Source organism: Cervus elaphus, chromosome X (assembly GCF_910594005.1).
Source record: "Cervus elaphus chromosome X, mCerEla1.1, whole genome shotgun sequence".
Lineage (NCBI taxonomy): Eukaryota > Metazoa > Chordata > Mammalia > Artiodactyla > Cervidae > Cervus > Cervus elaphus.
This window is the reverse complement of record NC_057848.1, coordinates 142,805,353-142,817,743: the sequence shown is the minus strand read 5'-3', so window position 1 is coordinate 142,817,743 and position 12,391 is coordinate 142,805,353. Positions and strand designations below refer to the sequence as shown.

The window sequence follows — 12,391 nt, the reverse complement described above, 5'->3', positions numbered from 1 at the left end:
AATGTATCAGTCTGAGTTATCCCTGTGTATTGGGTTCCTAATATATACATATGATATGAAAATTAGCTATGTTAACTTACTATCAGAAAACTCTAAAGACATTTATATAAATAATACTTATGATATTTTACAAACAAGCAAATGTTATTTAAAAATAGAAATACAGCATTATTGTCCAAGTTGAAAATTAATATGAATATAGCCTAAATTTACTCAGTATAAATTTGACTTAGATTTATTTTCATTACTATTTTAACTCTGATTCTAGAAAAAATTAGTTTAATACATTTCATAATTCAGATTGAATAGTGCTAAATATATTGTATGTGAGTATGAGCATAGAGAATATTAGTATTAGTAATAAAATATAAATTTATATCTCTAATTCCTTGTTATTAACTACTTGCAACACATTAAATGTAGAATATAGGTTATAAGAATTTTGATTCCAGGATAATGAAGGTGAGTTGATAAGAAAATATTTGGGGCTACATTTTTAATAGAAAAAATATTTTCTTTATAATTTACATTCCTATGGTTTCCCTCCAGCTAAAGTATAGATCAAAAATAGTGATAAATAGCAGACTTCAGTGTGATACTGCCCCAGCCTTTTAAGTGTCTATTTCTAGTTCCTCCATTACATACATTCGAAAATAAATCTTAGAGTACTAATCTAGAGCTCTTTGTCCCCTTATCTCCAAACAGTCAAATTAGTCGATCAAATAACACTCTGTGCAACTAGATGAATAAATTTTAAGTTAGAAATTCACCACTGTCTTGGTCAGATAATAAAAACCAAAGAAGCTCGTCCCAGGTTCTACTTGCCTGGGCTTCCTGAGGCATCTGAGCGGCGTCTACTTTGTCAGCGATATAAGCTGCCAACTGCTTGTCAATTGATGAGAGGGACTCCTGAATTAACTGTAAGGATTTTTCAATCTCCTGGGCAGACTGGATACTCTGTTCAAGCAACTTTTGCCTCCTCACAGCCTAAAGAAAGAAAGGAGAAAAAAAAAAGAAGAATCAGTCCAATGTTTATTGGTGATAGTTTTTCTGCATTCCAGCTACAAAGCAAAAGAAGATTCTAGATTCTCCCTCATCACCTTTTTGTAAGATAGATTCCGCAGCTTCCTGCCACTCATTCAGCTCTACTTAAAAAAGTGAAAATAAGAATAAGAAAAAAAGAGCACACAAAATTACATCAGGAATCTCTGCAGGACAAAAATCACAGTATTATGTACATCAAGGAAAGAGGCTTGGAAAAACATTAGTGAAGTCATCTCCGTCATTGCAATCTGTCGTTCTCAGGCTGAATGCTCCTCCTTGATCTCATTATATAGTTCAAGAGATTTGGTTTACTTAGAATAGGGTCATCGTCATCACAATCCAATTCAAGATAGATAATCCACTTCCACCAGTGAGACACATATACAATCTGTTCAGAATCAGCTCCTTTTCAAAAAGGGAATTTTAGAGAAACATTTGGTTATGGATTTATTTTGAATACTATTTCAACCAACTATGCGTGGTATTTTTTTCCTCCTCTTCTTTTCACAATTTGGATTATGGAAATTGCTTGTGCAATTGGATTTGTGTTACTGCTGAAGTAGAACAAATAATAAGTAACCCTAATATAGCTGCAATTAATCTTGATTGTTACTATAAGTATGATTATGATAATTTAACACTTTTTAAGTATAAATAGCATGTGGAACAGATTGCAGAGTCTCCCTTCAAGGATTTGTTCACCTTTAAAAGAGTAGTTATAAAAGAAATGGGACAGGTAACTTACTGAGAATTCCTTAAACTATGCATCATAATCAAGAATTTTTCCTTATTATACAATATGAAGGCATGATTATCTGATACAAAAGAACCATCCTTCCCATTGACCATGATCAGGGTTTTAAAAATAATCCTGCTTTTTTATATTACATACAGAATATTACATATGACATAAAGAATATAAATGTTGGCTCTTAACTTTAAAAGATACTGCAGATATCAATGTCCTTTAATGAAGCCAACTTGAAATATAGCATTACTCAAGTGAGAGCAAAGCTAAAAGCATCTGGACCAAAGGAAAAGGAGCTGAAAGATGTGTGATGCTAAAGGAGCAAGGAAGGTCTTCTGGGTATTTCTACCTACACCATAAATCTTCAGGATTCTGTCTGAGGCTTTTCTTCCTTAACATTCTACCCATACCCTCAAATACAATTACATCTCATAAGCACACAATTCTTGACTCTGTATCTCCAGTGCAGATTCCCTGCCTGTTCTCTACACTTGCATATGCATTCTCCTACTTGACTTTTCCACCTCAGTGTCCCACAGCCATCAAAATAACAACAGCACTAAATATGGGCCCACTCTCGGACCTCCCCAACTTGCTTTTCCTCTTTCTGTGTATTCTTTTTTCCTGTCTGTGTTTTATCATCATGGCCTTTATTAGCCATTATTTTAGATATTTCCTCTTCTATTATATCCTTCACCATTTTGCAATTAATGAGCCCATCAGTCACCAATCCCTTCTTCTACCTTCTAGTATTTCTTGATTCCATCCTTTTCTCCCTCACTTTACCACCATTACTCTACTTGAGGTCATTAGCATTTCTTGCCTCAAACATGGTTACAGGACTCTTGGCTGGTACCCTGCCATGCCACTACTCATCTGCAAAGCAGATACAGTATGTTATTTGTAAAGCAACATAATAATTATCTCCTTCAATCATCCAGTGATTCCTTATTTTCCTTAGGATAAAAGTTGTACTTTTTAATACGGCTCAAAAGTTCTTTCATAGTCCCCATGGTATCTTCTACTATTTGCAGAAGCTATAGAGATACATTATTTTTAATTTCGTAGCATACACTCTATCCCTTACTTTATACTTGGCTTTAAACACACTGTTCCATTTTCCTAGAACAATCCCATGACCAACTTCCTTTTCCTGGGTAAATTACACTCATCCTTTGAGTCTTACCTTGGAAATGTGGACATCTCCCTCTCAGGTAGCTGACCCTAAAACCCTGTGTTCTCTCTTGCCCTTTTCTTTCTTTCTCAGCATATATAACTCACATTGTAATTTCCCATTAACTGCCTCTACTTTAGACTGTAAGCTCTAATGAGGTTAGAGATTATGGCCATTTTATCCATCACTCAATACTCGTTCTGAGAAAAAAGGCCAATAGTTTTATGACTGGATGAATGGTATTTGTGGAGAAAACAGAGAAAAGTTCAAGTAGTCTAAGACCAAAAAATTGGATTCACAGAAGAAATTAAAAAAAAAAAAGTCCACCAACACTTGGAGATATATCTTTTGGAGAACAGATCTTTGTTACTTTTGTTATTATTAAATGTGTCAGAATAGGATAGAGCATTATTTGGGGCAACTTTAATCTATTTCTGTTAAAAATACTTGACCAAAGTCAGTGACCAAGACCTTGTCCTGTATTCTAACTCAAATACAGTTATTTTTTCTTCAGGCAAAATTTCAACTAAAGTTGCCTCACATAATCATTCAGATAACCGTGCTCATGGCTATAATCGGAGCTCTCTATTACAGACGAGAACGTCTGTAGCCTTCCCAGAGCTACTCCTGAGAAATGAATCTCTAATGATAAAACTTCTCTATTGTGACAGGTGGCTGAAGAAACTTTCCAACCAGAGCAAGTAGCAATTGCCTACTCTGGCATTGTGTAAATCCAGTCCTTTATCTGGCTAAGGGCAAAACCAGCTTACTCACCTGTGCACATCTGTAGAATACTAATATAACTGAATAGGATACAATATAGCATAATGTTAAATCACATATCTAGCCTCAAAATTATTTTTAGAGATCTAACTTTTTCAATTCATGAAATTCTACTGGTTGAAAGAAATGAAATGGCCTACAAGATGATGGCAGGCTTGATCTCAGGTGGTTTGTCTCTTTCCCTGCCTGGCAGTCAATAAGAGAGAGTGATTCACAGAGATCCTTTGATTATCTCAGGGAGTGAAAAGACCTGAGATGTCAATCCAAGCCTGCAGAATTCTTTGAACTAGTCATGGCATAGGCAGTCTTCTATTTCTAAACATTTTGTTAGGCCAACCCTGATAGGAGGCCAGGCCTGTGAATTTTCAAGGACTCTCGGCGCACTCAACCTGTGCTGTTTCACTGAAAGGAGTGGGAGGACGTCCTAACCCATAACCAGATTTGTGTTGTTCCAGAATACTGCTCAACTGCTGTTTTAAAATGTTATTTCTTGTCTTTTGCTAATCCACTCAGCCATAAGCAGAATCGTATAGCTAGGCAAAAACAGCAAATATGAGGGGTGTTAGAAAACCATTAAAAGACTGGCAATCAACTACAAAAACAGAAAAGTAGAAAATTGAATCCTAGTAATGGTTACCAAGAAAAGACATAGTGAAAACATGTTTAATTTGGTTTTCAGAAAAAACTCAAAGAAAACTAAATAAAATCAACGTACATGAAAATAAAATATTCTTATTTCCCCCAAAGTGCTGTGCAATATAAAATTAAGAGGTTAATGGTTTCTGTTGGCAATGCAAAGTTGTCTCCACAGTGAATTGATAGTTCCTCGCATTCCTTTTCAAAATAACAGATTAACCCTTGTGCCCCAACCTTCACTTCAAACAGAGTGCAGCATACCTAAGAAACTGTGGAAGAATGCATTTTTCATTCTGAAGAATATATTTTTCATGAGAAATAAAAACTGTGAATTTGCACCAAAGCACATATATTTAAAATATGAATGTGTTATGCTCAGTCATGTCCAACTCTGTGGCCCCATGGACTGCAACCTGCCAGGCTTCTCTGCTCATAGGATTCTTCAGGCAAGAATACTGGAGTGGGTTGCCATGCCCTCCTCCATGGGATCTTCCCAACCCAGGGATCGAACCTAGGTCTCCCGCATTGCAGGTGGATTCTTTACTGTCTGAGTCACAGGCTTTAAAACAGAGAAAATTTAGACAAATTATCCCAGTGACTTTATTTCACTAAAGGAGGTACATGTCTTTACTATAATTGTTAAGCTCACTATAAATATAATACATTTTAATTGATTTAAGATGATAGATAAACTCATGGTTGCAAATGAGTTAGGAGTGTGGGTGTTTTTCCCATTAAAATGAGACCTGAGGAAATGATCATAAAGATCTATTTCTCTTATAGTTTAGCTTTCTAGCCAGCAGCAAATATTAAGCATGGAATATTTTGAAGAATTAAACTATACATACACTCTCTCATTATGGGGAGACTGGAATCAAACTAGAAAAAAATCTAGTAGAATGCAACAATACTTTTCAGCCAAATGAAGAAAATCAAATCTACATTATTGAGTTAAAGAATGTCAGAAGTGTGCTTTTGTCCAAAATTCCCTATCCGACTTTGGCTGCAAATCCCTTCTGGGTGACATACTTCATAAATTTTTATATACATATATATGTACATGTGTGTATATATATAGAAACACAAATTGCTAAAATAAATAGTCCTGAGAATGGTAATTCACAATAGAGCATTAGATAGTTTAAGGTCATAAAAATAACTTTCTCCCAATATCTGTGGGATCTATGAGTGGGAATGGGAGAAACTGTCAGTATTTTGCTTTTTTGATGGAAAAGTGGGGAAACAGGATTTTGATGACTGTATATGATTGTGGAAAACCAAGTGAGTGAAGGAGGTTTTCATGAGGAAAACCTTGCGCTGGGTATCAGAGTAAAAGGGATCTTATGAACAGGCAGCATGGGTGTGCAAAAGATGTCCTTTGAATTCTTGGCATCTTTCATGAACCTTTGTTTCTTTCCAATGATGTAATAAATATTCCTTGGTTGCCTACTATGTGCCAGGCACCAGGGAGCTCTCAGTTATTGTTTTTAAACTACTCAACAGATTCAGGTTTAACATTGAAAAACTGACCCTTTCATTGACTCTGAGGCAAAAAAGGGATTCTTTTTAGTGGGCTAGGATTCTGAAAGATATCTGGCTTCTCAGAAATTTGGAGTAGGGATCTCCATAAGAATTATAGATTCTGGCCTGTTCTGGTTCAATTTGCAAAGAAGACATCAGACTCTTAGTTCAGACAAATTAATATAAGTATTTCTAGTAAATAAAGAAAGAAGAATAGATGTCAGATGGCTGATTTTACAAAAAAAGAAAATATAGCATGGTTTACGATCATCAGGCAGTAAATGATAAACTTATTTATTTTACTTATTTTTCTTACTTTTATACTTATCAGTGAGAGCTGGATGTGCCAAACATTTTGATTTTCAGCATTTCGTTTTCCCTAAGTAGTGAAACATTTTAGCCAATGTTAAAGCTAAACCTCATTTCTCTGAATGATGTTTGTAGCAGAGGAACTAAAAACAAAACAAGAAAAATCTATGTCCCAAATTCTGATGCAAATAAAGGAAAGCAATCCTTGAAGTTTCTGCTTGGGGGAGAGCATTAATTGCCACCTTGAATGCTGCTACCTTGGCCAGTGTAAAACAATAGGGATTAACCAAAGAGATATGCTAAAACCAAATCCTAAACTCCTGGCTCTTCGGGAATTAATGTGGAGACCCAAGAGGGCACTAATCTACATTATTTAGCAGCTGCACCACACTGCACAGACGGTCCTGATCAAGTTCTGTCTTCTGGAGTTTCAACTTCAATATGCCTGGTAATTAATGTAACTGCTTCCTTTTAGTTTTTCTTTGTCATCTATGAGGAGGTTGTAATGTGTTCAAATGCCAAGTAGTCATTCTCAGTCTGTCATATTTGGAGCAACAGGGATGGACCTAGAGATGACCAAAGTAAGTCAGAAAGACAAATATTAAGATACCACTTATATGTGGAATCTAAAATATGACACAAATGAATCTATTTATGAAACAGACTCACAGACATAGAAAACTTATGGTTATGAGAAGGGAAAGAGGGTGGGGGAGGGACAAATTAGGAGTTCGCAATTAGCAGACACGAACTACTATATATAAAATATATAAACAACATGGTCCTACTGTAACTGTATTCAATATCCTGGCACTATATTCAATATCCTTTAACAAACCAGATTGTAAAAGAATATGTACGTGTGTGTGACTGTGTGTGTCACTTTCCCGTCCACTAGCAACTAACACAACATTGTAAACCAGCTATACTTCAATTAAAAAAAGAATATTCAATTTGAGGGAATTACATTGTTGGGTTTGAGAGCAATTTTGATTAGCTGTTTCCTCCTGTCCTGACTCTGATTTAACTTGAGAGTTATTCTGCAGCTGCACTGTTACATCATGAACACAGTGGACTCTGTCATTTTAGATTTTTGGCCATTGCCTTCAACTGAAAACGGTAAGTGCTACGTTTATCTCATTCTAAGAGACGGGAATAAGATTTACCTCAAAAGGGTTCAGAAAAGAGGTCAAAAATGGACCTTTCCTTCATTACTCCACCAATCTCACGTATTCCAAAGTTGTCTGAAAATTTAGGAGAGGATCATAGTCACATTGAATCCATGGCCCAAGAGGAGACTGTGATGGCTCCTGTTTACTCCTCAGGGAGACAACAACACTGGTAACTTCACCCCTCTGCCCCAAACAAATGAGGCTAGCTCCGAGTCCACCATTTATAGAACCTGGGAGTACAAAGTGGATGGGATAACTTCTAACTTGTACTATGCTTAAGTAGCTGAATGCTTTGTTTGCTTCCTGTGACTACTAAGGTGTTAAAACTGATCTTAAATGGTGACGTACTAAAGAGAAGAAGCATCTTGTACTTCCCAATGCTTGGTGTGGCAAAAGCATTTTTGGAGGTGGAAACCGAAGGAGGCAGATATGTTTTAGCTGTCTAACAGGAGCGCTGCATATGGAGGATAAGATGCCCGAAGACATGTTTACACAGCATACTTTTTCTTGTTAAAGAAATGGGAAGACAGACGAGCTCCTTTAAGACCTCTTAAGAGCCCACACTTGTACCCCAAAGAAAGCAGTGTTTGTGTCTTTACTACATATAATACATGAGCACCATAAGATGCTACTTAAGAGGAGATATGTACCCACTTTCTTTCTTTCCTACTTCTCAGGCCAGTGGAGAATAATGTCACCCAGGTGGGGTAAGGGAAGCTGGTGAAACCGATCATTCTTCCCTTCCAGGGTACATCACTTCAGCATGGTTTAAGCTTGTACTGAAAACAGAACATTAAACTAAATATGAGACTGAAATTTTAAGCTGAACTAAACTTAATTTAACCTTATTTTTTCATATCCTAGAGACCAGATAGCAATTGAATCTATTCAGGATGCCACTAAGAAAAATGAATCAGCCATCTGCTTGAAGCAAAACCATTTCACATTTGTGTTCTATTTGGTTCAAACTATGCAGCAAACTACTGACCCCGTCCATAAATTCAGCACTTGATAAGCTGAGGTAGAGGCAGAGGGAAAAGATGACTGAGGAACAGTGAGAATGTGGTTTAGGGCAGGACAGGAAATGTTTACAGATGACATGAAGAGACCAACGATGAAGGGCCTAGGAACTATATGTGAACCACTGAGAAGTATAGTGGTACAGCAAAATTAGAAGACATATAAAGACATAAAGACAATAGGCTTTGTCTTATACAACAGTAGCAAATGACACATGTTCCATATTCATCTACTGATGTTCCATTTGTGGACCGTTGCTACTACCAACTGCAACACTTGGCGGGAGAACATCCTCAAAGAAGTTCAAAGGTGAGGAATACCCTGGACCTTACTGTACACTTGGACCTCTTTGGGACTGAGGATAGCTGAACATTTCATTACTTGTCATTTGAAAGGTCCATCTAGTCAAAGCTATGGTTTTGCCAGTAGTCATGCATGGATGTGAGAGTTAAAAGAAAGCTGAGCACTGAAGAATTGATGCTTTTGAACTGTGGTGCTGGAGAGGACTCTTGAGAGTCCCTTGGACTGCAAAGAGATCCAACCAGTCCATCCTAAAGGAGATCAGTCCTGGGTGTTCATTGGAAGGACTGATGCTGAAGCTGAAACTCCAATACTTTGACCACCTGATGCGAAGAACTGACTAACTTGAAAAGACCCTGATGCTGGGAAAGATTGAGGGCAGGAGGAGAAGGGGATGACAGAGGAAGAGATGGTTGGATGGCATCACCAACTCAACGTACATGAGTTTGAGTAAACTCTGGGAGTTGGTGATGGACAGGAAGGCCTGGCGTGCTGCAGTCCATGGAGTCACAAAGAGTCGGACACGACTGAACCACTGAACTGAACTGATGGTAGAAGAAAAATGACTGGTCCCCAATAAGTTGAATGTAACATTTCTAGATGGCTATGTCTGCTTTTAACAGGCTGAGGTATATTTTTCAAGAAGAATCAAGCCAGTATTTTGCAAAAGGAATTAAATGAAGATAAAGAGAAAAGCAGAGGGAGAAGATAATTTATAGCTGGGAGAGAATTTACAATTGCTTACAATCCCAGTAACCATCGAATGCTTCACTTTGTTGCTTTTCCTTGTTTTCAAATTAGTCTGTCCTGCTTTTCCCTAAGGAAACAAGGGTCTACACAGTGTTCCTTGGACAAGAGAGATCAAATAAATAAAAACTGTTGCTTTAACCCACTGTAACTCATAAAGGTTTCTGACATAACTGCTTCTTGTGGCATATTTGTTAATGTGTTTGATAGGCATATAGGTTATAGTTACACAGATGTGCACATGTGTTTGTATACAGTGCCTTTAAATATAAAAGAATATTACATTATTTACAAGGGCCTTCTTGATTTATTTTTGCTAATTTCACTTGGTTTAAACCCACTGAGCAGAAAAACTCTAAACCCAAGTGCATGGAGCTAGCTCCTTGTAATTTCCTTTACAGAAAAAGAAAGTGTATAAACGTTAAAACCATTGGTGTGATGGTTAACTGGAACTTTGTCGGTTTTAGGTCTTTGCAGGTCACTTAAGTTCTTCTGTGACCTCTGAGGGAAGTATACTTGAAAGTAATGTTTGGGAATCGCTTTATCAATGGAACTTGACATCAGATAGCCATGACTTTCAAGTAAAGCATTGGTAGAATGGTCAATGAGCTGTACAGTAATATATCTAAAGACATTTCTGGATTTTTGCTGCATCCATTCATCTTCATAGGTAGACAAATGAAATTGGTCTTCTGCCCTGACAGGAACAAACTAATGTATTATTTCAGCTTCAAAAAGAAAGTGATGGAAGTATAATACAGTAAATCTCAAAGGCATCTACAGAGTTCTTCTAATCCCAGTCTTTTCAAGATAACTTCAGAAGCTCCCTGGTCAGTAAAGTTTCTCTGGACCAATGGCAAGGTGCTCTTGGATTGTACATATGCTTATAATATCACTCTCAACTTTAGGCAATTAATAAATAATTGATATTCAAAAAAAATAAATATCATAGAAAATTTCTCCTGATATGGAATGGACAGAATCAGAGTCTACAGATTAGTTGGGTGAGGATTAAGACCACAAGTTTAAGTAACACAGAGAGAGTGTGTATAAGACTAAAAATCCCAAACTTGTGGTAAAATCAAGTTATAGAACAAAACGATGAGTGGAGATCAGAAACAAGAGTAAGGATGGAGCCACTGCAAAACTTAATTGATTTCTGGCAACTGCTTCTGTTGCTGTCCCAGAAAGCTACAAAAGCAGTGACTCTCCTGTAATGCACATATAAGGTGTGGGGAGGCAAGGTGTCCCAAGTAGAAAACCTGTAGGTTGGGCTTGCAAGCTGAGGTGGAAACGTAATTATCCCAGTGGAGAAAGCCTCTAGGGAGCCAGAGCCTATTGAGACCAATTGCAGATAGACTGGGAATTGTGTCAACTTTTTAATTGTCTCGTAAATGAATTGGCTGTGATGGCCCTTGGGCACAGTCATGTGACAGCAGCCTCAGAGTGGAAGATCTCTTGAAGGTAGTCAAAATCTCCACTCAGGAATTCAGACTCTCAGGCTAAAGCCTACACACAGAGTTTCTGGTCTCTGGGACTTCAACTGATGTGTGGGAAATTGGTCCATCACAGTCTTGTCTACAGAGTGACTAAGGATGGCTATAAGGTTTGGCTATGAATAAAACAGTTTTCAGTCTTCAGGAAGGTGGTCTCAAACAGAGCCTCAATAACCACAAGTGGTGCTTTTCTGATGTACCTTAGTGATCTCTGTTGCATCTCTTTTAGTGTGATGCAGGGCCATGATTGGAGAAGAAATGGCAATCCACTCCAGTATTCTTGTCTGGAGAATTCCATGGACAGAGGAACCTGGTGGGCTACAGTCCATGGGGTTGCAAAGAGTCGGATGTGACTGAGCAACTAACACACACATGCACAGGTCCATCATACCAGGAGCCAGTGTTCAGCTTCCCTTAAGACAAAATGCTCTCAACCCTGTTGACCTCTAAGGTCAATCACCAGTGGGGTTAAAATTCTACTCCAGTTGGTGCCAGCTAGATGTGGCATCTACGAAATGTGAAAAGTATCTCTCTCTCATGGGATGTCTGTGATGACTGATCCTTTTTCATCCTCTCCATATGCATGAAGATGAACAATATTTATCACAAACAATTTGATCACAGATACTTCAGATGATCACCATGGTTCTAGAGAAGTGGAAGGGGGAGACAGAGTGTGTTTATGGCTTCCTGCCACCCGACTTATCCACACAGTACTGAAAAACACCTCATGTATAGTTCAGTAAACAGTGGTACCATTGTGCTGGAAGGTTGCTCCAAGGCTTTCAGATCTTTTGTTCTTCAAGTAGGTAAGATAGAAAAGGCTGCACATTTGTAGCAAGGGACTCCTGCTGGGGTCTCTGGCTCTGATATGATTCATTTGGCTGGGTCGCGCACCTTAAACAGCAGGAACAAGATGTAGAAAACAGCTGTTTTTGCTTTTACCTGCCAAATATGCTGGAAACTTATTGAGTGGTAGGCTGGGAGTACAGAAAGAAGACTCGGGTGTGCTGATATGGGCATGGGGAAGAAATAAATACTGGCAAAGCGGTCTATTACACTCAATTCCCTGTTAGAGACCGGGGTCGTCTGTCACTGAGTGCTCTTATGGGATATTAAGCTGGATGAAAAAGACGTCAGCTGTTTCCCAGCTTCCTCCTCTATCTCCTCCCCTCAGCGGCATTTTCTCATCATCTGTAGGTGAAATCTATTCTGATGAAGTTGTGTGGGGTGAGAGAGGAGAGACCGGCTCTCAGGTGGTAGGATCTCACTTGGAGGGTTGTTGTATTTGTCCTAAGTCAGATAGAGCTGAAAATTGAGTTACAGAACACAGTTACCACAGCCATGTACAAGGGCCTTGGGCTGTTGTGCTCAGTCGTGTCCAACTCTTTGTGACCTCAAGAACTGTAGCCCACCAGGCTCCTCTGTCCATGGGATTCTC

General features: G+C 38.1%; 1 protein-coding gene across 9 annotated transcripts in view; it reads right to left on the bottom strand.

Moving 5' to 3' along the window:
* DMD (dystrophin) overlaps positions 1 to 12,391 on the bottom strand; it is a 2,565,910-nt gene that overhangs the window by 1,329,178 nt on the left and 1,224,341 nt on the right. For all 9 annotated transcript variants that reach the window (XM_043895268.1, XM_043895262.1, XM_043895270.1 and 6 more), the window contains one exon: positions 826 to 987. In XM_043895268.1, the coding sequence (XP_043751203.1) occupies positions 826 to 987 (162 nt within the window). The remainder of the gene's footprint in view (positions 1 to 825; positions 988 to 12,391) is intronic.